Here is a 27,631-nt window from a genome sequence, read left to right as displayed (position 1 = left end):
GGACAAGTGTCCTAGGGAGCAGTTGTTAGCGTCCATACCCACTTTCCAAAAGGCCGCAGACTTTATTGCGGATGCCTCGGTGGATGCAGTGAGACTGGAAGCCAGAGCAGCATCCCTTTCCAATTGTGCACGCCGAGCTTTGTGGCTTAAAAATTGGAAAGGGGGAGATATGCCTTCGAAATTGAGGCTATGTGGCATTCCCTGTGACGGCCAATTTCTTTTCGGGTCAGAACTAGACTCTTTGCTTGAAAAGGCTGCAGATAGAAAGAAAAAATTTCCTCAGGAGTCCTTCACCCAGTTTAAGCAGTATAAACGGCCCTTTCGGAACCAGTCTAGATTCCAGAGTAAGAAGCAGACGGGAGATAAAGAGCAGGGAGCAAGGCTTAGATCTGGGAATACGTTTTTTTTGTTCATATCAGCCTCAGCCCGTGCAGAAAAACAGGGAAAGCAATGACGCCATGATCCCAGTAGGAGGAAGATTACATTTCTTCCTTCCTGCTTGGGAGAAGATTGCAGGAAAATGGCTGGTAGGACTTCTGCAGGAAGGTCTAAAATTGGAATTCTTGAGACATCCCGCAGAAATATTTGTGATCTCAAGATCCTCTCTCACAATGATGCAAGAAATAAAAAAATTAATAACAAGAATGTGTTGATTCCTGTCCCAGAGTTAGAGCTAGGGAGAGGTTTCTATTCTACTATGTTCCTAGTGAAGAAACCAGATGGGTCATAACGGACGATTTATAAATCTAAAACTCCTGAACAAATTTCTGAGGGCCAGAAAATTCAAAATGGAAACTATCAGGTCAGCAATCTATCTTTTATCTCCAGGATGCCATATGGCGGTTCTGGATTTAAAGGATGCCTACCATCATATCCCGATACATCCAGACCACCAGAGATTCCTCAGGGTGGCTGTAAAAACCGATTCTGGTGTTCTTCCTCTTCAGTTCCAGGCACTACCCTTTGGCCTCTCTATGGTGCCTCGGATCTTTACCAAGGTAGTGGCGGAGATGGCTTCCTTCATCAGAAAGGAGGACATCACGTTCATGCCTTACCTGGACGATTTTCTGGTGGTGGCCCAGTCTCGGGAGACGTGTGTCAGGGCGCTGAATCGGGTGATGGATGTACTTCAGTCCCTGGGATGGTTATTGAACTTCCAGAAGACCAGGATGCAGCCATCAACAAGTCAGGTTTTCTTGGGCCTGGTATTGGATTCCAGACAGGAGAGAACTTTCCTCACAGTGGAGAAAGTTGCCGGGGTTCAGGAGGTAGTTCAGAGGGTTCAGTCAGGAGAGGCCCTGTCCATAAGGAAAGCTATGTCACTTTTGGGAGTTCTGACATCCCATATGCCAGCAGTCCAGTGGGCTCAAAGACTCTCTTGGCAACTACAAGGAGAGATCCTGGCTGCCACGAAACGGGCAGGGACGTCCCTGGAGTCTATTATAAAATTATCAGATCTAACGCTTTCATCCCTGAGTTGGTAAAAGGAAGCAGAGAATTTGACTCAGGGACTTCCCTGGTCCTTTCCGGAACCAGTAGTAACTACAGACGCCAGCCCCTGGGGATGGGGGGCTCATGTGGAGGATCTGATTTTTCAGGGAGAATGGTCCCAGGGTCAGAGAAATTTTTCTCCAAATCGGAAAGAGCTAAGGGCGGTCTTACTAGCTGTGAGAGCAGCTCTACCTATGATCCAGAACAGGCATGTGAGATTTATGTCCGACAATCGGGCGGTCGTCTCATACCTCAATCATCAGGGAGGAACCAGGTCAGATTCCTTACGGAGGGAGACGGAATGGATTTTCGAAGAAATAGAAGGGAGAGTTCTACATCTCTCAGCCATTCACATAAGAGGGGTCGAGAATTCTCAAGCAGATTTCTTGAGTCGCCACAGATTGCATCCGGGGGAGTGGTCTCTGAATCCAGAGGTTTTTTCCCAGATAGTAGATTTATGGGGTCTTCCATCAGTAGACATGTTCGCCACAAGGGAAAACAGTAAGGTAGAAAGGTTTTTTTTCCCTCAGTCCAAGGGAGTGCCCATCTGGAGTGGATGCCTTCCTCCAGAGATGGGACTTCCCTCTAGGATATGCCTTTCCCCCTCTACAGTTGATTCCGCTAGTGATGAGGAAGATCAGGTACGAGGAAGCGAGAGTGATTCTAATAGCGCCCTTCTGGCCGAAGAGGGCATGGTTTTCCCTTTTGAGAGCCATGTCAGTTTCGGACCCATGGATTCTGCCAGGGATCCCAAACCTGTTTTCACAGGGTCCAGTATTCCACCTGGAAGTAGAGTCTCTACACCTTTCGGCATGGAATTTGAAAGGTCATTTTTAGCCAGTGAGGGATTTTCAAAGGAAGTCATTTCCACTCTAATGAAAAGTAGGAAAGAGGTAACGAATGTTATCTATGCGCGAGTCTGGAGAAAATTCCTGTCCTTTTTTATAGGCGTAGAAAGAGTCTCTTGGCTGTTAGAATGGTACAGGTGTTAGAATTCCTCCAGAGAGGGTTGTCCCTCGGGTTAGCAAAGAGTACACTGAAGGTGCAGGTGTCAGCATTGTCAGTCTTAGGGAGAAGGAGTTTAGAGCCATGGACCCATGGGTGGTTAGGTTTTTCAAGGCAGTTGACAGGGTGATGCCTCCCTGGGATCTTAACTTAGTATTGAATGCCTTAACCAAACATCCTTTTAAGCCGCTAGATTCTTGCTCAGTTAAATTGCTTACCCTTAAGCTGGTTTTGTTAGTAGCCTTAACGTCAGCCAGGAGGGTTGGTGATATTCAAGCCCGCTCCATTAACCCCCCTTTTATGTCCGTCCGAGAGGATGGGGTAGTGCTGAGACCAGATCCCGGTTTTATGCCGAAAGTCCCTTCTAGATCAAATAGGGCTCAGGAGGTAGTTCTTCCAGCTTTCTTTTCAGAACCGAAGGATGACAGAGAGAAGGAGCTGCATTCCCTTGTTGTCAGGAGGTGTATTTTGCAGTATCTGGAAGTAACTAAAGATTGGAGAAAATCTTCAGCCTTATTTATACTATTCGGTGGGGTTAGGAAAGGTAATACAGCCTCTAAGGCGTCTATTGCCCGCTGGATCAGAGAAGCTATATCCCTGGCGTATTCAGTGTCTGGTGTTTCTGTGAGGGCACACTCCACGAGGGCGGTGTCTACTTCCTGAGCGGAAAGGGCCAGCGTATCCATAGAACAGATTTGTCGGGCAGCCACCTGGTCTTCTCCGTCCACTTTCTATAAGCACTATAGGCTTCAGCTTGATTCTATTTCTGACCTACTCTTTGGCACAAGGGTCTTGAGTTCTGTCACCCACCCTGAGGATGATCTCTGAAATCTCTCTCTAAGGTGCTGTCGTGGGGGAGGGGAAAAATTATGATTACACTTACCGATAATTGGATTTTCCTGACCCCATGACAGTACCTCTTTATTCCCTCCCTCTTGGTGTGGGGCTGTGTGTTCACGGGTGTCGCAAAAAAAAAAAGTGTGTATAAGATTTAAACTAACGTAAAGGGGAGTCCCTCTCATGCTCTGGAAACTCGCTGAGGTGGGAGAGTGGCTCCACCTTTTTATGCTGCAGGTTTCCTGTCCTGGGGGAGGAGCCATCTCTCTAAGGTGCTGTCGTGGGGTCAGGAAAATCTGATTACCGGTAAGTGTAATCATCATTTTTCTTCAAAAGGGATTGGATTTGGGCCTGATACCAAGTACACTTAAAGTGCAGGTCTCAGCCTTGGGGGCATGCTATAATACAGACCTGGCCAGCCATAAGTGGATAAGGAGGTTTATAAGAGCCGCCTCTAGGTTAAGGCCATCCTTAACCCCTAGGACTCCTCAATGGGACTTGTACTTGGTCCTGAAAGGACTTACAAAATCTAAATTTTTTTCCTATTCAGGATATTTCACTTAAACACCTGTCATTAAAAGAGGCCTTCCTAGTAGCCATAACTTCGGCTAGACTGTTGGGCGAGATCCAGGCACTATCCTGCCGTGAACCATACCTCAACTATCTTTCCAGATAGAATAGTATTACGTTTGGATCCTGGTTTCTTGCCGAAGGTCGTATCAGACTTTCACAGAGATCAGGAAATTGTCCTTCCATCTTTTCCCAGGGATTTATCAGGTCCATCACACGATCAGTTCCAGCTCCTGGATGTTCGGGATACTATCATACAGTATCTAGCAGCAACAAAGGAATTTAGGAAGGATGACAATCTTCTTGTTCAATACGCAGGTCCAAACAAGGGAAAAAAAGGCATCCAAAGCCTCCATTGGACGATGGATTAAATCTACCATTGCCTGTTGCTATCAAATGTCAGGTCTAAACAGCCCTACAAATATAAGAGCCCACTCTACAAGAGCTATTGCTTCTTCGTGGGCAGAAAAAGGGGGTGTCTCCTTAGGCAAAATTTGTAAAGCGGCCACCTGGTCAAGTATAAATACCTTTATCAGACATTACCGCATTAATGTTTCTGCTTCTGCTGACTTAACCTTCGGTCAGAAGGTTCTGCAAGCAGTTGCCCACCCTATTAAGTAATCTGGTAGTTCTCATGGTAGAGCCGTCATGGTGGATGAAATGGAAAAACCGTAATTAGACTTACCGGTAATTCTGTTTCCTTGAGTCCACCATGACGGCCTCCCCTCCCCCCCCCCCCGAGAATTAAGGAGGGGTTGAGTATGAATTAATACTCAAAAAAAAAATAATTATATATATTTTTGCCTAAACTAAGGCTGCACCCACTTGGTAATTTGGAAAGCACTGAGGGTGAGAGTGGGTGGTGGCCTTTTAAACTCTCTGTGTTCCTGCCCCTACAGAGGTCAAGGGGTCAATCATGGTAGAGCCGTCATGGTGGACTCAAGGAAACAGAATTACCGGTAAGTCTAATTACGTTTTTTTGTCACCTTACATCACAAAAAGTGTAATAGCAAGCGATCAAAAAGTCATATGCACCCCAAAATAGTGCCAATCAAACCGTCATCTCATCCCGCAAAAATCATACCCTACCCAAGATAATCGCCCAAAAACTGAAAAAACTATGGCTCTCAGACCTTGGAAACACTAAAACATGATTTTTTTTGTTTCAAAAATGAAATCATTGTGTACAACTTACATAAATAAAAAAAATAGTATACATATTGGGTATCGCCGCGTCCGTGACAACCTGCTCTATAAAAATACCACATGATCTAACCTGTCAGATGAATGTTGTAAATAACAAAAAAAAACTAAAAACTGTGCCAATACAGCTATTTCTTGTTACCTTGCCTCACAAAAAGTGTAATATAGAGCAACCAAAAATCATATGTACCCTAAACTAGTACCAACTAAACTGCCACCCTATCCCATAGTTTCTAAAATGGGGTCACTTTTTTGGAGTTTCTACTCTAGGGGTGCATCAGGGGGGCTTCAAATGGGACATGCAAAATCTGCCTTCCAAAAACCGTATGGCATTACTTTACTTCTGCGCCCTGCCATGTGCCTGTACAGTAGTTTACGACCACATATGAGGTGTTTCTGTAAACTACAGAATCGGGGCAATAAATATTAATTTTGTTTGGCTGTTAACCCTTGCTTTATAACTGGAAAAAAAAAATGGAAAATCTGCCAAAAAAGTGAAATTTTTAAATTGTATCTCTATTTTCCATTAATTCTTGTGGAACACCTAAAGGGCTAACTGTAAAATCAGTTTTGAATACCTTGAGGGGTGTAGTTTCTAGAACGGGGTCATTTTTGGGTGGTTTCTATTATGTAAGCCTCACAAAGTGACTTCAGACCTGAACTGGTCCTTTCTGAAAAATTTCGAGATTTGCTTCTAAACTTCTAAGCCTTGTAACATCCCCAAAAAATAAAATATCATTCCCAAAATGATCCAAACATGAAGTAGACATATGGGGAATGTAAAGTAATAACTATTTTTGGAGGTATTATAGAGGTAGTATAGAGGTAGAAAAATTTAGCAAATTTTTTAAAAATTTTGGTAAATTTTGTATTTTTTTTATAAATAAAAATGAATTTTTTGGACTCCATTTTACCAGTGTCATGAAGTACAATATGTGACGAAAAAAACAATCTCAGAATGGCCTGGATAAGTAAAAACGTTTTAAAGTTATCACCACATAAATTGACATTGATCAGATTTGCAAAAAATGGCCTGGTCCTTGAAATATGTCCGTGTCCTTAAGGGGTTGTTCAGGCTTTTAATATTGATGACCTATCCTCAGAATAGGTCATCAATATCAGATCGGTGGGGGTCCAACACCTGAACTCCCACCAGTCAGCTGTATGAAAGGCAGTGTGCACGTGCTGTCTCCCTTCCTGCTCGCCGCAACCATGTCTTAGGCAAAGCAGCAGCGCCATCACCTCATATAGCTGATCGGCAGGGGTGACGGACCCCTGCTGATCTGTTATTGATGACCTATCCTGAGGATTGGTCATCAATTTTAAAAGCCCAGACAGCCCCTTTAATTCATCCTCATCCCCATCCCCCGGACTTTAATACAGTTGAATACTGTGGCGGGGGCTGCAGTATTTTGTGCTGCATTAAGGATTGCTGGCCCCGTCTACTTGTTGTCCCGCCCTCTGTCACTTGGGACCCGCTTACACGGGGCTACTTTTAAGGTTTTACCAGGGCCTCTTTACATTTCCAGTCCGGCCCTGAATTGGCCTAATCTGCGGGTTTTCTCCACAGTGTGTGGTTGAGTTCTAAAATCTCATCCACTTTTCTTGTAATGCAAATGCTGAGGATTTTTTTTGCTCAAAATTGCCCTGTGAAGAATCCACGGCATTTATACCACGTGTGGCTGTGCCCCTAGAGAATCCAGCATGTGCAGAATGGAAAAGTGCTCTAGATCACCATTTTCAGCTATCTTTGCAGAACCAGATTTCCTATTTTTTTATTTTTTTATATATTTTATTTTTTCCTATCTTTCATTTTTAGACTTTACAAAGAACGTTTGAGCCAAGTGGATTCCAAGTTACAGGAAGTGATTGCTGGGAAAGCTCCGGAATACTTGGAACCGCTGGCAGCTCTGCAGGAGAACATGCAAATACGAACAAAAGTCGCAGGTACGAAGAATTGCGTTAACGCAGACATTAACTCTTCATGTGGACCATAGCCCTGAAAGGCAAATGTTCTTATTTAGTGCTGCACCTATTCTGTGCCGCGGCATACTGTCACTGTACAGCCTCGGAGTACTCTGGGTGGGAGCTCTCAGGGTGGCCATACTTTTCCTTTTTTTGTTAGGAATAGTTATAATGAAAAGCTGCCATACACATGAGAGATCTCTCAGCCACAAATGACATACATGGTACTCGCTCAGTAGTCAATTTATTTATATATTTCTAGGAGTTATACCATGGGAACGGCCCAACACAGATTTGTAAGAAAACATGCTTAAGTAAAATTTTTTATTTTTTCTGTAGAATACCTTTTATAAAGGGTACTATAGGACATACCAAATACCACTTTATATGTGTACGGCTAGATTCAGACGAAAAGCAGTACCGGCTGGAAAGCTATCCTGTCATCTGGACCAAAATGCGTGGTGATCTGTATGAGCTTCTTGCAGATTTCTCCCTTTTACATTGCAGAATTGTCCTTTTTCAGGTATTTGCAGTCAGCTAGTTTCAAGTCTTAGTGCCTAAGTGCTAGATTCTACTTCTGGAATAATCAGGCCGTTTCTGCGATCTTACTACCCCTTTAAATAATCTGGCGGTCTACAATCGCTTCTTAGGGAAGCTTACTGAATATGGGTTATAATGGTATCCTGAGATTTTTTAACACTTGTCCCTGAACTGGAGCCTGTATATAATATACCCACCTTTTTAATGTCCCACCACTCCAGTGCCACACTGGTCCTACATTGATGATATCACATCCATCATTCAATCGCTTACTGGCCTTAGAGGTCACATATGCACAAATGGCTCGTATCTGAGACCAGTGAGCGATTGGATGGAGCAATGGATGTGACGTTATCCTTGTGGCCGCCCCTGCACTGGACCAAGTTTTCAAATATCTTGTAAAAAAACACAGTTTGAACGGATTGTTCTAGTTAAAAAAAAAAAAAAAAAAGTCAGGCATTAGCTGTAAATGGCCTAAAATAACAAAAGAAGCAATACTTACCACATTTCTTCCCGTTCCCTTCCAGCGCTGCACTCCAGTCTTGCATCGCTGATGTTCTCATCTTGGCTGTAGCAGTGATGCTTCTTGCACACAGGTCACCGTGCAGCCAATCACTGACATCAGTAGTGCATGGCACGTCACCACTGCCGCCAGGAAAACAAACACCGGTGGTGAGGGTTGGAGCACAGAAAGATTTAGGCTATTCACAGCTGTTGCCCAAACCCCTCCAATTCAACGCTCATTGAGCTTTAGAATAAATCTAGTCTTCGGTAAGCTCCCCGTAACAGTGGCTGCAGCAGACAGAAGTTTATCATTTTAAAAGGGTTTTCTGAGATTTTATTACTGATGACCTATCCTGAGGATGGAATAAAATATGACCAGCGTCTTCCTTGTGCAAGATTTTTTATTCCCGATCAACACAGCAAACGGGCAACGTTTCGGCTTGGGGTACTTTCTCACACTTGCAGAAGATTCCGTCAGGCAGTTCAGTCACCGGAACTGCCTGCTGGATCCGTCAAAACGTATGCAAACAGATGACCTTTGTCAGACGGATCAGGATCCTGATGCGTAAATGCTGGATCCGTCTCTCTGATGTCATCCGGAAAAACTGATCCAGCATTTATTTATTTTCAATTTTTTTTGCGGTCTGAGCATGCGCAGACCGCAATGTCAGATCCGCTTTGCAGGAATACTCGGGCCCGGATCCGTCATTAATGCATTTCAATGGGAAAAAATGTGTTACAGAATTTTGGACGGAGATAAAACCTCAGCATGCTGCGGTATTATCTCCGTCCTGAAAAGGCAAAAAGACTGAACTGAAGACATCCTGATGCATCCGGAACGGATTGCTCTCCATTCAGAATGCATGGGGATAAAACTGACCAGTTCTTTTCCGGTATTGAGCCCCTAGGACTGAACTGAATGCCAGAATAGAATTCCTGTTATTTTCAGCGGGAAGGAGTCTAACCGCTGGCGACCGTGACTCTTCTAGAAGGTAGGATGTTGGTGCTGTCCTTGAAACAAAATTTTCCTGCTATCCTGAGGATGGGTCATCAGTATCTGGTCGGTGGGGGTACAACACTGGGGACCACTGCCGCTGAGCTGTTTGAGAAGCCACTAGCGCTCCTATGAGCACAGCGGCCTTCTTCGCTTTCACCAAGCACAGCGCCGTACATTGTATAGTGGTGTGCCTGTGAGAAGGCCGTGGTGCTACTGCGAGCGCCTCTGCCTTCTCAAACCGCTGATCGGCGGGCGTCCCAGGTGTCTGACCCCCATTGATGAGATACTGATGACCTATACAGAGGAAGACTGGAGCTCTACACATAATAAAATCTGTATTCAGAAATGAATCGGCGTAGAATTTCTTTTACCGATGTAGACCAAATAGTCATTGTTTGTTTGAACATAATGCAGTGTTTTGGCAGATGGATATACATGGTTAATTTTCTCAGTGTTTTTCCCAATTTTTCATTTCAAGGTATTTATCGGGAGTTATGCTTAGAGTCTGTAAAGAACAAGCACGACTGTGAGATCCAAGCAGCACGGCAACACTGTGAGGTAGGAATCTCTAATACTGTGCTATGATCATATGCATAAAGTTTTACATTTGTGTGGGTTTATCATTTATGTGTATGTTATGAAGTAAAGGAAGCCTGCACATAGGTCTTCAGAAAGTCTAATATAGAACATCAATATCCGATCACTGGGGGTCCCAGTCAGCTGTTTGCAGAAACCTGGCACTGGAACGCCACAGCTTCATCCATGGTGTAGTGGCCGCGTTTTATCTACTGCAACACTGCGCCCATTCGCTGGAATGTGAGCAACACTGAAGAAAGCAGGCACGGCCACTACACAGCATATGGAGCTGCGGTGTTCAAGTGGTAGGTTCCTGCAAACAGCTGATCGTCAGGGGTGCCAGGAATCAGGCCCCCATTTATCTGATATTGATGACCTATCCTAAGGATAGATCATCAATATTCAACTCCCAGAAAACCGCAACCCGTAGAGTGGCCATACACTGGAAAGCAATATTGCACCGACCAGTTTGCTAGAAGTTAAATTATCCCAGTTAATATCTACTGAACCTAGGAGCCACTTTAATTAATTTAAAGGGGTTGTCCAGTGATATGTATTGATGACCTATCCTTTGGACTCCCAGCACCCCCCGCCGATCAGCTGTTTGAAGAGGTGGCGTGTCTCAATGTGAGCGCAGCTTCCTGTTCATTACGCTGCACTTCATCTCGGCTGTGCAGTGTAATGACGAGTACTCACTCCATAAGGTTTCACCACGACACTTGTCTTGTTTTCTTTTGCTCTTTTATTTCATAATATAAATCAGTTCAATTATCAATATGGGTCCATAAACTATAACGATTAGGATAATGGATACGGCTCACATTGTCAAGACGTTTCGCTCCAAGAAGGGACCTTCCTTAGTATCATGAGCCTAATAGACAAAAACATGTATATCGGTATATAGAACGTAAAGGATGTTTAATTACAGGTAGAATATATAATATAAACATGTGTATTATATCAAGGCTGAAGAATAGAAGTTCATAAGACTCCCAGAAAGTCCTGGATGGATCATCGCTGCTTGTATCATATGCCCATAGCGCATCATTGGCGCTGGTAATCAGTATATTAATGGCTGACAAGCCATATAAGAAAAGCAAGAGAAGCATAAAGGTGCGCACAAACACAATTACCTGTAGCTGTACAATGTAGCATTGTTGCAGGACAGGTAACTGTGTTAGTGCGGACCTTTTATGCTTCTCTTGCTTTATTTAACAGAGCAAAGAGAAAATTCAGATGCTGCTAGTAGAGCATCTCAGCTCTGTACAGAGAAAAGGACTCCATATTTTTAATAGCCAAATAAAAAAAATGTTCTTTAGCTCAAAATGAATACAATGTAATAATTAAATAAAATCCTCCCAAAGATGTACATAGCCTTTAAATATAGATAGTGAAAAAGAAGGCTAGGCGCAGCCCCATAGAAGTGAATGGGGTTGAGCGTGATACCAAGCACAGTTGCTATACAATGTACAGAGCTGTGCATGGTAAGCACAGAGAAGGCTGCGGCGCTCACAGCAGCATCGATGCCTTCTCTAACAGCTGATTGGTGGGGTCCCAGGTGTCGGCCCCCCCCACGATCAGACACTGATGAACTATTTTAATGTGTGATTGAAAGTGTCCCTTTAAACTCATCCCTATTAGTAGGGGAGGGGGCTGTTTATCGGGTACAATACCGCCCACTAGGTGGACCGTTCTCTTCAAAGGGGATGTTGAGGTTTTTTAGACATCGATTACCTGTCCTCCAGATAGGTTATCAATATTGGATTAGTGCGCGTGTCCGGTGGATAGGTCATCAGTGTCTAAAAGGAACGCAAAAAATTATAATGGCGAGGCGATTTGTATTTTTAAAAATATCTTATTATTTGCCTGCCTTTTAAAAGGGTTATCCTATGACTAATGTAAACAATTAAAGACATCATATAGTACATGACAACCTCTTTCTAACAAAGCTAGAACCAGCCCTGTACCTCACAAGGGGGCGTGTCCATGCTCTCCCTATCACAGCTCAGGAGGCGTGTCCATGCTCTCTCCCCATCTCAGCAGGTCAAAGAAATAAAACAAACAGCAGGTGGCGCTATACAGATGAATTTTATTGAATAACTCAGTAGCTATACTAAATTTTGAATTACCTGCAATTACAAAAGTATTCAGATCCAGGAGCTAGTTTGAAAACTGTAGAATATTTTTTGTGGGACAAGCCCTTTAACTTTTCATTTGTGTCGGCAATTCCTTTTAATCATGGAATAAAAGAAAGAGATGACCCCCAGGGGTTCATTGACATTAATTCGGAATCGGACATACCGGTACATAACTTGTGACATGACTGAACCCTTCACCCCTCAAGGTTTTGTCAGGAGGTCAGTGGTCTGATTCAGAATTAACCACCTAGGGGTTCTAGGGTGTCATCTTGAGTTTATTTCCAGGTTAGGCTACGTTCACACTGGCGTTTCTGAGTCCGCTTGTGAGATCCGTTTCAGAGCTCTCACAAGCCGCCCAAAATGGATCAGTTCAGCCCCAATGCATTCTGAATGGATAAGGATCCATTCAGAATGCATAAATTTGTCTGAGATTGGTCTCCGTTGCGCTTTTGAGGCGGACACTAATACGCAGCTTGCAGCGTTTTGGTGTCCGCCTGATGATGCGGAGCTAAACGGATCCGTTCTGACTTACAATGTAAGTCAATAGGGACGGATCCGTTTTCACTGACACAATATGGTGCAATTGAAAACGGATCCGTCCCCCATTGACTTTCAATATAAGTAAAGACGGATCTGTTTTGACTTGGACTTTTTTTTAAATGAATAATGCAAACGGATCTGTTTATGAACAGATACAAGCGTTTGCGTTATCGGTGCGGATCCGTCTGTACAGATACAAGACTGATCCACACCGAACGCAGGTGTGAAAGTAGCCTTACATTGGTTAGTTTTATGTGGGCATTTCCCAGTGGCTCTGCTCATATCTGTTGGTGGCACGTGCACAGGATACATATGTACAATTAGGGTGCATTCACATGATTGTATGTATTTTGCGGTCCGTAAAATGCAGATCTACAGAAATTATGGGTGACGTCTGTGCTGGATGCTTTTTCTTTATTTTATTTTTTATTTTTTTTCCTCCTGGATCCATTGTAACAATGCCTATTCTTGTCTGCAAATGGAGAAGAATAGGACATGTTCCATCTTTTTTGTGGGATTGCAGAACAGACGTATGGATGCATTTTTTTGTGTCCTCATTGAAATGAATGTCAGCATCCGATTCACAAAAAAATGTGGACCAAAAATAGTCGTGTGAATCGCGCCTTAGTTGTAGAATTGGATATGTTATAATTGGTATTACCCAGTCTAGTCATTACACTATAAAACCAGCTTTATTTATTCGAGTGTTTAACCCCATATATGTCCTGGCTATTTTTTCTACTCTCCTCTTTCCTTTTGATGTTATATTAGACTACTTTCACACTGGCGTTTTGGCTTTCCGTTTCTGAGATGCGTTCAGGGCTCTCACACGCGGTCCAAAACGGATCAGTTTTGCCCTAATGCATTCTGAATGGAAAAGGATCCGCTCAGAATGCATCAGTTTGCCTCCGATCAGTAGTCTCCATTCCGCTTGCAGCGTTTTGTTGTCCGTCTGACGAAACTGAGCCAAACAGATCCGTCCTGGCACACAATGTAAGTCAATAGGGACGGATCCGTTTTCTATGACACAATCTGGCACAATAGAAAACGGTTCCGTCCTCCATTGACTATCAATGGTGTTCAAGACGGATCAGTTTTGGCTATGTTAAAGATAATACAAACGGATCCGTTCTGAACGGATGCAGACGGTCGTGTTATCTGAACAGATCAGTCTGTGCAGATCCATGACGGATCCGCCCAAAACGCGAGTGTGAAAGTAGCCTTTATTGTGTATTTATAATAAATTGGGATGTATCTCTATTGACTTGGTCTACTTGCAAACGAACGTTAGGGCTCCGTGCCCGTGCTGCTGACCGCAAATTGCGGTCCGCAATGCACGGGCACAGACCGTGGGGCAACTGCATGCGCATCACTTGAATGGGGTCCGCGATCCGCATCCGACGGTCCGAACTGCAAAAAAGTAGTGCATGCGCTACTTTTTTGGTGGTGCGGAGGCACGGGCAGAAACACCACGGAAGCACTCCGTAGTGCTTCCGTGGGGTTCCCATCTGTGCCTCGGTTCCGCATCTTCGTGATTGCGGACTTGAATGGGTCCGCGATCCATGATGCGGAATGCACACGGCCGGTGTCCGTGTATTGTGGACCCGCTGTATGCAGGCTGCAATACGGCCACGGGGGGCACACGGTCGTGTGTATGTAGCCTTATGTTGGGAGTACCCTAGTGTTGTTTTTGGTTGGCTCTAATGAAGTAGATTAAAGTTGTTGTCCAGCTGTTAATATTGGTGACATGTCATGATAGATCATCAATATATGACCAGCGGTGGTCCGACACCCAGCACCCCGCTGATCAGCTGTTTGGCGGCCCTCCAAGAGAGCACAACTTCCTCTTCATTACAATGCACTTTATCTCAGATGTGCAGTGTATTACACGTGCTCGCTCAACTCAAGTGAATGGAGCGAGTTCTTGTAATTGCACTACACAGCTGCTCCACAGGAGGCGACGCGCAGTGTAATTACCAGGAAGCGACGCTCACTCAGAGCGCCGTCGTCTTGTCTCACAGCTGATCGATGGGCGTCCTGGGTGTTGGACCCCCGCTGATTAGATATTTATGAACTATCCTGACGATGGGTCATCAATATTAACAGCTGGACAACCCCTTTAAGGGCTTGTCTGCACGTCATGGATTCCCAGACGGAAAATCCGCAGTACTAGCAAAGTTCAGTGCTAGCAAAGTTCAGTGCTAGCAAAGTTCAGTGCTAGCAAAGTTAATGAGATCTGTAGAAATCTCATCCGCACACTATGTAAATTGTTCTTGTGGACATTGATCTGCAGTGTGCATTTTGTAATCCACATCACGTCAATTTCTGTTATGAAGTAGTCCAGGATTTTGCCCGTTGACTTCAATCAGTTTATTCCCGATAAAGGCAATTCAGACGGAACATCCGCAGCAAAAAAGCTGCATCAAATCTGCAAGCAAATCCACGTGAATTGATGGAGGTTTCTGCTGCGAATTTCCTTTGAAGAACTGCGGGTTAGACGTTGGAAGAATCTACAGTAAATCTGTTAGGTCATGCATAAGGCAGAAATAGTAGGATTATTTTATGACTTTCTGTATTTTCGAGGTTTAGTTTTCCTTTAGCATTTGTTCCCTATATGCAGAAATGATTAGGAAGTCACAAAACTGGCACATTGTGTAGTTCAGGATATGATGGCGAATGAGAGGGCTGGGAAGCTAGGATACGACCATGTCCACTTATTAGGGTTTGGTCCTAGTCCTGAACCTGCTCTTGTATTTCAGAGTGAGAAGCTGCTACTTTATGACACCGTTCAGAGTGAATTAGAAGAGAAGATTCGAAGACTGGAGGAGGATCGTCACAGCATTGATATTACCTCAGGTAAGTTATTTGCTAGACCCTATTTCATGTCTCCTCAGGTTTGAAACTGTTTTCAACACTGTGGACAAAGGGATATTCCATCCTGGACACCATGGCTCATCCACAGGATATGTCCTAAATCTCGCAAATGCACGGTCCCACCTCTGGGACTTGCTCTCATCTGTAATGAGGCCCTGTCTTATGCCACCAGGAATGGTGCAGTGGCTACAGGATTTCAGAAAATAGCTGAGAAGGCACGCCTGGCTATTTTCTGAAGAGCCCCACCTCACTGGTCCCCAGTCTCTTGACATAGGAGCGGTTCCCAGAGGTGGAACCCACCCATCTCCTGTGTTTGTGCCATAAATGTCAAGATGGAAATATCCCTTCAAGTGTTTATCTGTCTATATAAGCCTTACGGGGGTTCCCAAGGTTGAAGTCTTTATTTCTGTCTTGGCTAGAAAAATGTTATTATAAATTCATGCCATTTACCATAGGGCTTTACTTATGGCATTTTTTCCATTTGGAACAAATATTCCATATGTGCCTCAGGCACCTCCACCTGTCTTCCCATAATCCCCATATACTGAATGGAGAGAGCCACTCATACATACCTTCACCATAGGGCTGCACGATATGGGAATTTTGTGCAATTGTGATAACGATATGTGATGCAATATTTTAAGGGAATTGTGCTAGAGGTCTGTTTGCTGTGGATGACGCTGTTATGGAGGGGATCTGTGGATGGCACTGTTATGGGGGGGGGCACTGTGGATGACACTGTAATTGGGGGATCTGTGGATAACACTGTTATAGGGGGCACTGTGGATGACACTGTTATGGAGGGGCACTGTGGATGACACATATATAGCATGTTATGTTATGTGCCATCCACAGATTCCCCCTCCCCATAAGTGTCCCTGCAGTGTGAATGACCCCCAATACAGGGGCTGGGTGCCAGCATCTGTATTAGGAGTGACAGCGGGGACCGGTGCAGTCCCTGTATTCTAATGCACCGGCCCCGCTCACGGTTGTATAATCTTATCTAACCTTTAGGCATTGGTACAATATAATAATCCTGTGTTATCCAGCTGTATTACTTACAACTAAGTTCCGTAGCGGAGAGGAACTGCTGTCACTCCTAATCCAGATGCCGGCCCCAAGCCCCTCCTCCCTCTCAGTTGATACACCCGCCGACCGTGATGTGCGGCAGCCATGTATAATTGTAGGTAATCGCAGCATTTTTGGGTCGGCCTAATCGCCATATCGCAATCGTCGATTATCGCAATACGATTGCTTTTTGGCGAAATATATTGTGCAGGCCTACTTCACCATTATACCACCATTAAAGGTACCGTAGTCTGTCGCCAACGACCTCCCTATCCAGCTGTTTGCATGGGCACATAGCTGTGGTTCACACAGTTTTTTTCTTTTGTTCATCTGAAGCTCCGTTCCCCAGTTATGATAGTTTTCTTAATATGCACATTAAGCCTTTGGTGCAATGAGGACATCACCATTGCTCTTGTGGCATCCATGCTCTGCTCCTTTCTGTGACCAGCCCCTCTGACTGCTTTCATGTATGGTCACAAGAGCATCGTGGCTTCTTCAAACAGCTGATCGAAAGGGGTGCCAGGAGCCAGGCTCCGCCAATCTGATATTGCTCACCTATCCTGAGGATAGGCCATCAATATAAAAATCTCAGATAACCGCTTTCAATTTCAGTAACCGGTTTTCCACCACAACGTGTATACAGTATTTCCAGTTCATGGTGAAGTAAAACAACGTCACATTAGAGAGAGGATCTACTCTCCTGACGTTTCTTGTTATTTCTTCCGCAGAGTTGTGGAATGATGAACTGCAGTCTCGGCGGAAACGCAAGGACCCGTTCAGCCCCGACAAGAAGAAGAAACCTGTGGTTGTCTCTGATATCCTTTTGTATGCAGCATGTGAACTGCTCCTCTGTGGCCTCCACAGTATGTATGGCGGTTTTCTACTAGAGCCTCTCACTTATGCCTCAGTGTTTTCCATCAGTGATTGTGAGCCAAAACCAGATGCAGATCTTTCTCTTATACCTTATCTTTGTGGAGGCTCCAATCCTGGTTTTGGCTCACAATCACTGACGAAAACACTGATGTCTGAATGAGGCTTTAAGCGATTCGTAGAGCGAAGGGTAGAATCAAGTGGATGAATCCATCTCCTGTTTAGTAAATATGTAAAAAGTGAACCTCCAACCTCAGCCGCAGGACCTGCACTGACATGACAAATGAGTGTCATCACTAAGAAGAGCACCCCTGTCCATGTTAGGACACCCAGCTCAGCAACTATAAGCTTAGCCAACTTGGTATTAGTACATCCCTGTGCAGTTTGATTCTGGACTGTCTGACAGACTGGGGTTATGCAGGGACTGATAATGATGACCTATTGTCAGGATAGATCATCATTATTAGATCAGTGGGGTTCCGACCCCCACCGATCAGCTGTTTCGGGTAGCTGCTGCGCTTTCCTGAGCTCTGGTGAGCGCAGCTGTCCAAGCGCAGTATAGTGCCTATGCTTGGTATTGCAGCTCAGCCCCATTCACTAGTATCAGTGGCCCCTAGGCCACTGATACTAGTCGTGACATCACTGAGTTTGCAGGAAACAATGAGAAGGCTGCGGTGCTCCTGCCAGAGCTGCTGCCTTCTCAAACAGCTGATCGGCAGGGGTCCCAGGTGTCGGACCCCCACCAATCAGATGCTGATGGTCTACCCAGAGAATAGATAATCCGTAAGGGTGCGTTCACACTTCTCTTATGCCCATCGGTTGTTATGCAAGTCAAAACTCTGAGTAGGCTTCACTATGGGTTTTGGCTCACAATAACTGAAGTGTGAACCCAGCCTAACAAAAAGCTGCAGAACCCCTTTAACCTATGACTGTGTTCCTGTTAATGGTGGTAATACCAAATTCAAGTTTGCGGATGAGCCATAGTAATAGGTTTGATTAGAGGTGATGATGAGATGGATTACAGGGATCTGGTGCAGCATCTGGCTTCATGGTGTCATGATAACTTAGCACTTAATACTAGAGAGATTGGGGGGGATTTATCAAACTGGTGTAAAGTGGAACTGGCTTGGTTGCCCATAGCAACCAATCTGATTCCACCTTTTATTTTCCACAGCTCTTTTGGGGAATGAAAAGTGGCATCTGATTGGTTGCTGTGGGCAACTAAGCCAGTTCTACTTTACCCCAGTTTGATAAATGCCCTCATTGTTGTGGATTTTAGGAAGGGTAGGTGCTGGGCACGTGCCCCTATTCACATAAATGGAGCTGTGGTAGAATAAGGCCCCTTTCACACAGGCGAATATTCCGCATGGGTGCAATACATGACAAGAACTCATTGCACCCCCACTGAATCCTGACCCATTCACTTCAGTGGGGTTGTGTACATGAGCGATGTTTTTCACGCATCACTTGTCTGTTGCATGAAAATCGCAGCATGTTCTATATTCTGGGTTTGTCACTCAATGCAGACCCCATAGAAATGAATAGGGCTGCGTGAAAATCGCATCTGCAAGCAAGTGCGGATGCGGTGCGATTTTTTTTTTTTTTTTTTTTCACGCATGGTTGCTAGGAGATGATGTTAGTATATAGGGATGAACAAACCGGACCCTATTAAAGTAAATTCACTGTATTATTTTCCCTTCTAACATTCCCTAATAGCATTCTTACTACAGAATGCTAACTAAAATGTCCCTTGAGGGGTTAAAAAATAAACTCTCCTCATCCACTTGATCGCACAGCCGGCATCGTCCTCTTTCTTCTTCCTGCAGGAGCTGCAAAAAGAACCTACGCTGACGTCATCGCGCTCCCCACGTGGTGAACAACGGAGCACAATCACAGACAAAACTGACTGAAATTGCGTGCCTACTCACGCGGGTTTCCCGCAATGCACCCTGAACGCATCTGGCCCCTCACCCGCGACGCCCGTGTGAAAAGTGCCTAAGTTTCTGCTTTAAGGCTTTTTGGTTGTCCTAGATCTGATGATGTATTTGGTCTCTAAACCCTTTTCTTATGGTCAAAAAGTGCAACTGCATTTATATTTTTAAGGTGCCTTAGAGGGAGTCTGCTCTTAGTTTTCACTCTTCTAACTACCACTAATGGCCGCCAGAACTTTGCCCAAGCATGCTAGACATACCTTTGTCATTTGTCTCATTATTGAATTTCCAGAAAAAGAACTTTTAATCCTCTGCAAAATGTTTCCCCGGTGCCCAGTGGGGTGGGCTTTGATTTTGAAATTGGCCAAGCCAGCTGCCCTTCTCCATTCTGTGCTCCTTCCCTAAGCTTCCAAGCTTTCCGCCCCTCTCCACTTACGTCAGGATAATGCAGTGCTTGCCCACTGTGTGGACCTCCCAGAAGCACAGCCCCAGGCGTGTGCACGAGACTTGCCAATGGCCCTGTGTTGTGCTCCCTAGGAACATAGGTGTGGCAGCATCGGATCCGTCAGGGGGACAAACTCTGCCACAGGGAATGAACAGTTCCCTGATCGCCACTAGGGGGAGCTGTTCCATCCCTGGGCTCGCAGTATTCAGTACTCGGCTCCCCTTCACACATTCGGCCTGTATTAGTGAAGCATCGGAGCATTTCTAGAAACTTCCGCCTAGCAGTGATCCCTGTAACGTCACCGGCACACATGGGCGGTCTTTAGCGCTGCCCTTACCTGTTTACAGGCTAGGGCAGCGTTAAAGACCGCCCATTAGTCACCAGGCTCACTGCTAGGCGGAGGCCTCGTTCTAGCATACTGGGGGAAAAAAGTCAGGTACATCACCACCAGCACTGTGCAGCATAGGCCAAGGGGGGCCATCGGCTAAGGCTCCATTCACACGTCCGTGGTGTGTTGCGGACCCGCAACACACCCGCCCGGCACCCCTATAGAAATGCCTATTATTGTCCGCAAGCTGCGGACAAGAATAGGACACGTTCTATCTTTTGCGGACCTGAAGATCGGGGCCGTGCTCCGCAAATGCGGATGCTGACAGCACACTGTGTGCTGTCTGCATCCATTCCGTCCCCATAGAAAATGAATGGGTCCGCACCCGTTCCGCAAAATTGCGGAACGAATGCGGGCGTGTGAATGGAGCCTTAATGTGTGAATGGGAGCTTATGTCTGAGCTGAATCCGGACAACCCCTTTAAATGTATGCGGTCAGGATTAGCCTTGGGTGTCTGCTGTGTGAAGCAGGTACCCAGTGGCTATGGTGTGTGCTCTGGAGTGGGCACCATCGTTAAAGAGAGGACATCTGCCGTACATGTACTGCGGATGTTGACGGGGGGTTAAAGGGGTTTTCCATAGTTCCATATTGATGGCTTATCCTCAGGCTAGGTCATCAATATCTGATTGGTAGTGGTCAGACTCCTTGTGAGCGCCACAGCCTCTTCCTAGGCCAGCTGAGCCCTCTTCAGGTAAATGGGCCATTGCTACAGTACCAAGCACATCCACTATACAATGTACGGCACTGTGCTTGGTATGTCTTGAGGTGGCTGCAGCCTCTTCAAACAGCTGATTGGCAGGGGTGCTGCGAGCTGGTCCCCACCTGAGGATAGGCCATTGATACTGAACTCCTGTAACCCCCCATAATACATTTTCCCCAGTGTGTTTTGCAGGACCTGAGGGTGTTGTCCATTACATAGGGAATAAAAAAAACAGGGAGACGCTGTTGGCTCTATTATGATGGCACAGCAAACAGAGCTCATAAATGAATGGGTTAATGGTAAGAGACTCGCCATTAGCCTGTAAATCTGTGGGGCAGATGGAAGGGGTTAATAAGTGGTAGCAAGAGTAGCCCACAGATTGCTTGTCTGCCCCACTACCTAGCAGCGGGTATGTATTATACGTACACTATATGTGTATGGAGCCTGTATAACCGGTCAATGACGGCATCTTAGTGCATGTCTGCTTCCGTTACCAAAACTCAGCGCAGAAGTTTTACATTTCACTCCACGATGTTGGGCTCTGACGGTTGTTTTTGCGTTACCTCTGTAACATGAATTTCTCATCCAGAATCCAATTATGTTCTTACATCAGAATAAAATGAATAAGTCTGCTAATAGATACAGCGGTCCGGCTTTCTGGGATGGGCTGGGGGTGACGCAGGCTTTTAGCGTGCTCTTGAACCACCATAAAATGGTCTCCCCATATCTGTATGTCTTTTGTTTCCGTAGCTTGGTAATCACTTAATCGTCCAAAATATAAGTCTGTCGGTGGTCAGATGAAAATGGCCTCCCTAGGAATGTGGCACAATGTCCATTCACTGCCATAATAAGTAATTATCTTATTATTCTAGTAAAGCCTTTAAGACTCCGAATTTAAATGCACTCCTCCTGCTGTGAATGAAGTCTGCCCACACGAGCAGATTAAGTACTTTTGTCTATGATTATGTGTCAGTGTAAAGAGCGTTTGAGAGTTTAAAGCCCTGCTCTTTTTTATGACTAAGTGTAGAATTGACTCGCACAACAGATTTATGGTGAGGACTAAAAATAAAATGTGCAAGTAGCAGTGTACATCTTTAGTATATGTCGAGGATCTCCCAAAGTACTCTATAGGCATACAGTGCCATATATCGCCCATAGGTGTGTGCTATATATCGCACAGAACGCACCACAAGGTATACATTTTTTACGAGATGGCTCTGGATAGAATAGTGTCATCGACTACTCCATGGATGCCCAACCTGTGACCCTCCAGCTGTTGCAAAACTACAACTCCCAACATGCCTGGACAGCCTACAGCTATTAGGCCCCTTTCACACGGGCGAGATTTCCGCGCGGGTGTAATGCGTGAGGTGAACGCATTGCACCTGCACTGAATCCGGACCCATTCATTTCTATGGGGCTGTGCACATGAGCGGTGATTTTCACACATCACTTGTGCGTTGTGTGAAAATCGCAGCATGCTCTATATTGTACGTTTTTCACGCAACGCAGGCCCCATAGGCTGCGTGAAAATCGCAAGCAAGTGCAGATGCGGTGCGATTTTCACGCATGGTTGCTAAGATAAAGTCTATTCACTGTATTATTTTCCCTTATAACCTGGTTATAAGGGAAAATAATAGCATTCTTTAATACAGAATGCTTAGTAGAAGGTCAATTGAGGGTTAAAACTCAGCTGCCGATCTCTTCTTACTTCTTTAATCATGAGCTGTCGGCTAAAGGACCTGTGGTGATGTCCAATCACATGGTCCAATCACATGGTCCAAATCGTATGTTTGGAATCCGTCTATGCTAAAATAATTTGTGGCGTCCCACGTTTTCATATAATGGCATATTCAACAAAGCAGCAATATTCGACAAAGTAGTGTACATAAAATCTGTACTTGTCTTTCTGCGTAAGAACTTTTATATGGCCATCCGCTGATAGTCTCTGTAGCAGCCATCAGGTTGTATGCTGTGGAGTGTAGAAAGTTCGTATTCGGCGTCCCACGAGTCTCCGCCATTGATCGCGAATTCAGTGAATTATTAAACCCAGACACTGCAAATTTGAAGTCCCACACGTTAACAGATCTTTTTTCGGGTACCGCAAACCACCGTTCACCTCTTCCTTGATCTTATGGGCGTTCTTCTCCAGAATCGGTGTCTTTCGGGTGTTTGTAAATCGCGATCTTTAATCTTTTTCTTACAGCAAATAAAAGTCCAGTTGCTATAAAATTTCCACTATGCAAGTATGTGGATAAGGTACGCGTTTCGGAGTGTAACTGTACTCCTTCATCAGTGGTAGTACTTGCATAGAATGTTAGCTGCCTTTATATCCCTCCTTCTTGGGTTCTTTACAAAAGATGGACTGGATTTCAGTTCAAAAAGTACTTGTAAACGGAGTTGCGGTTTTTGATGCTTGATGCGGTTTTTAGTTAGATGGCATTCAATTACACTGTAGATCATTGCCAATAGATTATTTTTCAATAAAATCATTGCTTTTACCCTAATTACTTAAAATACAGAAAAAGTTGCAATAAAAATTACATAAAAATCCAGAAATAAAAATATAAAATAAGTAACAATTCTTGAACTTGAATTATGCACATCTCATCAGCTAAAGTTGACTGGGATTCTTTTAGCTCATGTTGTCTATTCAGGCAGATTTTTTAAGTAGTCACGTTATCTCCCAAGGGGCATGGAGTCTAAACCAGAAAATTTTTAATAGGATTTCAGACATTTGGGGGGGTTCCTTCAGTAGACCTCTTTGCTACCAGTCAAAATAGGAAAGTAAAGAAATAATTTTCTGTCTCCAGAGGGATCCCCCTGTGGTCTAGATGCCTTCATTGACACTTGGAATTTTCCCTTGGGGTATGCCGTCTCTCCCTTTCCCTTGATTCCCGGAGTATTGCAGAACATAAGGGAAGATCGTGCTCGGGTGATTTTAATAGCTCCCTTTTGGCCCAGAAGAACGTGGTTTAGGGCTCTTTCACACTTGCGTTGTCCGGATCCGTGGTGCACTCCATTTGCCGGAGGTGCCCGCCGAATCCGGAAAAACGCAAGTGAACTGAAAGCATTTGAAGACGGATCCGTCTTCAAAATGCGTTCAGTGTTACTATGGCAGCCAGGACGCTATTAAAGCCCTGGTTGCCATAGTAGTAGTGGGGAGCGGGGGAGCAGTATACATACCGTCCGTGCGGCTCCCGGGGCGCTCCAGAATGACGTCAGAGCGCCCCATGCTCATGGATGACGTGATCCATGTGATCACGTCATCCATGCGCGTGGGGCGCCCTGACGTCACTCTGGAGCTCCCGGGGAGCCGCACAGACGGTAAGTATACTGCTCCCCGCTCCCCACTACACTTTACCATGGCTGCCAGGACTTTAGCGTCCCGGCAGCCATGGTAACCATTCAGAAAAAGCTAAACGTTGGATCCAGCAATGCGCCGAAACGACGTTTAGCTTAAGGCCGGATCCGGATTAATGCCTTTCAATGGGCATTAATTCCGGATCCGGCCTTGTGGCAAGTGTTCAGGATTTTTGGCCGGAGCAAAAAGCGCAGCATGCTGCGGTATTTTCTCCGGCCAAAAAACGTTCCGTTCCGGAACTGAAGACATCCTGATGCATCCTGAACGGATTTCTCTCCATTCAGAATGCATTAGGATAAAACTGATCAGGATTCTTCCGGCATAGAGCCCCGACGACGGAACTCTATGCCGGAAGACAAGAACGCAGGTGTGAAAGAGCCCTTACTTGGCTAAGAAAGATGTCTGTGTCGGTCCTTCTGGAGATCCACTACCTTTTGTCTCAAGGGCCAATTTTCCATCCACAGATGAGGAGCCTCCATCTGACGGCATGGAATTTGAAAGTGCTAGCCAAGAAGGGATTTTCGGCCAACTTGGTAAATACCCTCTTGAAATGTAGAAAGAAGGTGACAAATTCCATTTATGCCAGAGTCTGGAAGAAATTCTTGAGTTTTGCTGATTATTGATTTTAGGGACATCCCTCCCCAGGTTCCGGTTTTCCAGGTGTTAGAATTCCTTCAGAAGGGGTTGCAGTTAGGGTTATCTCCTAGCACTTTAAAGGTTCAAGTTTAGGCTCTCTCGGCCTTGTTTAATGAAAATTTGTCCTCCGATCCTTGGATATCTAGATTTTTTTTTTTTTTTTTTTTGATCAGTTTCCCGTTGTTCTCTTAATCTTTCACCCAAGGTAGCGCCTTGGGTTTTGAATTTGGTCCTAAACGCCTTAATAAAACATCCCTTTGAGCCTATTAAGGAGTTTTCCATAAAATGTATATCTTTCAAACTATGTCTTTTAGTAGCTCTGACTTCAGCCCATAGGATTAGTGAACTCCTCAGTATTTCCATCAATCCTCCCTATACCACCATACTAGAAGATGGTGTTCATTTAACCTCATCCAGCCTTCCTTCCTAAGGTGTCTTCCAAGTTTCACAGGTCTCAAGTTATTGTACTTCCAACCTTCTATCATCTACTGAAGAAGAAAAGGCTTATCATTGTCTTGACATTAGAAGGTGTTTAACACCGTATTTGTCCAGGACTAAAGACTGGAGGCAGTATTCCTCGATGTTTGTTTGTTATTTTTCAGGGGAAAAGGGCCATACAGCATCAAAAAATACCTTGGCCAGATGGATTACTTCAGCAATATCATTGGCTTACTCTTCCTCAGGGAAGTCTCCTCCAGAAGGCCTTAGAGCTCACTCTACTAGGGCTATTTCTACTTCTTGGGCTGAGAGGGATGCTGTATATTTAGAGGATATCTGTAAGGCGACTGTTTGGTCTTCTCCAACTACCATCTTCAAACATTACTGTCTACAGTTAGACTCTTCTTCGGATCTAACCTTTGCTACGAAGGTGCTTTCGGCTGTCAACCCACCCTAATGGTCGCCTTGGTTCTCACTCTCGTGGTGCTGTCATGGGTCAGGGTAAAAATGAATATTACTCTTACCGGTAATTGGATTTTCCTGAACCCACGACAGCACCCTTATTTCACTTCCCTATTTTATTGGTGGTTGGTGCACGTGTGGGTGTTGCAAAATTTTTTTTTGATGACAAGAGTTGATTGTAATAATTGCGGGCGGAGTTTCCTCTCATCTTTGGAAAGACATACTGAAGTGGGAGAAGAGCCTCAGCCTTTTTATACTTCAGGTTTCCTGTCTGTGGTGCTGTCGTGGGTTCAGGAAAATCCAATTACCGGTAAAGGTACTTTCACATTAGCATTTTTCTTTTCCTCATAGAGTTCCGTCCTAGGGGCTCTAGACCGGAAAATAACTGATCAGTTTTATCCTAATGCATTCTGAATGGAGAGCAATCTGTTCAGGATGTCTTCAGTTCAGTCTTTTTGACTTTTCAGGACTGAGATAAAACCGCAGCATGCTGCGGTTTTATCTCCGGCCAAAAAAACTGAACACTTGCCTGAATGCTGGATCCGGCATTTTTTTTCCATAGGAATGTATTAGTGTCGGATCCGGCATTCAAATTGCCGCATTGACTGATCCGGTATTCCAGTCTGCGCATGTGCCGACCTTTTAAAAATGTGAAAAAAATAAATACCGGGTCTGTGCGCTCCTCCCCTCCTTCAGGCCGGCGGCGCACAGAATGGTGCGCTGCCGGCCTGTGTGGATGGAGCCTGCAGCCCGGAAATCTGCATAAGCACCACCAACACAGTGCTGCAGAGCGATCTGTGTCTGCAGGCGAGAGAGGACTGTGAGCTTCAGGAATGGGACAAGGTAAGTAGTTACTGTGTTTTTTTGTTAGTTTTTTAAGACAGAGGGGGCACAGTGGGCATTTGTACCCTGGAGGGGGCGCAATGGGCATTTGTACCCTGGAGGGGGCGCAATGGGCATTTGTACCCTGGAGGGGGCGCTCTAAAGGGGGCATTTGTACCCTGGAGGGGGCGCTCTAAAGGGGGCATTTGTACCCTGGAGGGGGCGCACTAAAGGGGGCATTTGTACCCTGCAGGGGGCCGCACTAAAGGGGGCATTTGTACCCTGGAGGGGGCCGCACTAAAGGGGGCATTTGTACCCTGGAGGGGGCCGCACTAAAGGGGGCATTTGTACCCTGGAGGGGGCCGCACTAAAGGGGCATCATTCGTACCCTGGAGGGGGCGCACTAAAGGGGCATCATTCGTACCCTGGAGGGGGCGCACTAAAGGGGCATCATTCGTACCCTGGAGGGGGCGCACTAAAGGGGCATCATTCTTGTCAGGGGGCACTGAAAGGAGATAAGGTGGGTTTGGAGGTGTGGATTATTGTAAAAAATAAAAATAATGCAGCGCTACACGCCAATGGTGTTGTCCCTCTGCATTTTTTTTGTTTTGCATCTCAGACCATCATCCTACAACAGACTCTGGTATGTGGACCTTTACAAAAAGTACTTGAGTACCCCAGAAAGTACAGAGACTGGGGAGCGTTGCATTCACTACTTCCTGCTCCCCCTGTACTAATGAGCGCTTCCATAAGGTAAGTGCTCATTAGTATTCACTCCATAAGGCGCACTGACACAAACACACACCCACACTTTGGGGGGGGGGGGTGCGTCTTATAGGATGAAAAATACGGTGAGTACAGTCACTTCTACATGGATTTTGTTTATGAATACCCTTTTTTTTGCCACTGTGGGCTCTCACTGGCACCTGTTTCTAGCAACCAAAACTGTGGTGCTTGACAAAATCTTGGTCTTGTTTTAAAACTTAGATTGTCAACTTTTAAGACAAGTCTTGGCTGATATCTCTAGCTGCTACACAGTGATATCATACTTCCTTGGCAGGGGAGCAGTTAAAGACATTACAGTAGGGGTGGGTTTTAATTGACTGGCACCACTGTACAGGCACTACTAAGTAGCTAGAACTTCTTGTATGATTACCTATGTTTGGGCATTGGTGCAGCGGCACGGTAACATGGCACCACAGACTCTTATTATCTGAAACCACAAATGGTATAACTCTTGGAGTTAAAAAACAGGGTCTTTACAAAG

General features: G+C 45.1%; 1 protein-coding gene across 1 annotated transcript in view; it reads left to right on the top strand.

The window, feature by feature from the left end:
• The window catches only part of BRMS1L (BRMS1 like transcriptional repressor), a 56,120-nt gene that overhangs the window by 18,415 nt on the left and 10,074 nt on the right, over positions 1-27,631 (top strand). Inside the window, exons 3-6 of the mRNA XM_040412141.1 lie at positions 6,926-7,053; positions 9,591-9,670; positions 15,126-15,222; positions 17,037-17,123. Of these exons, the coding sequence (XP_040268075.1) occupies positions 6,926-7,053; positions 9,591-9,670; positions 15,126-15,222; positions 17,037-17,123 (392 nt within the window). The remainder of the gene's footprint in view (positions 1-6,925; positions 7,054-9,590; positions 9,671-15,125; positions 15,223-17,036; positions 17,124-27,631) is intronic.

The sequence above is a fragment of the Bufo bufo genome, chromosome 11, assembly GCF_905171765.1.
Source record: "Bufo bufo chromosome 11, aBufBuf1.1, whole genome shotgun sequence".
NCBI classification, from domain to species: domain Eukaryota; kingdom Metazoa; phylum Chordata; class Amphibia; order Anura; family Bufonidae; genus Bufo; species Bufo bufo.
Note: the sequence above shows the minus strand (reverse complement) of the source record. Positions and strands in the feature narration are given on the sequence as shown.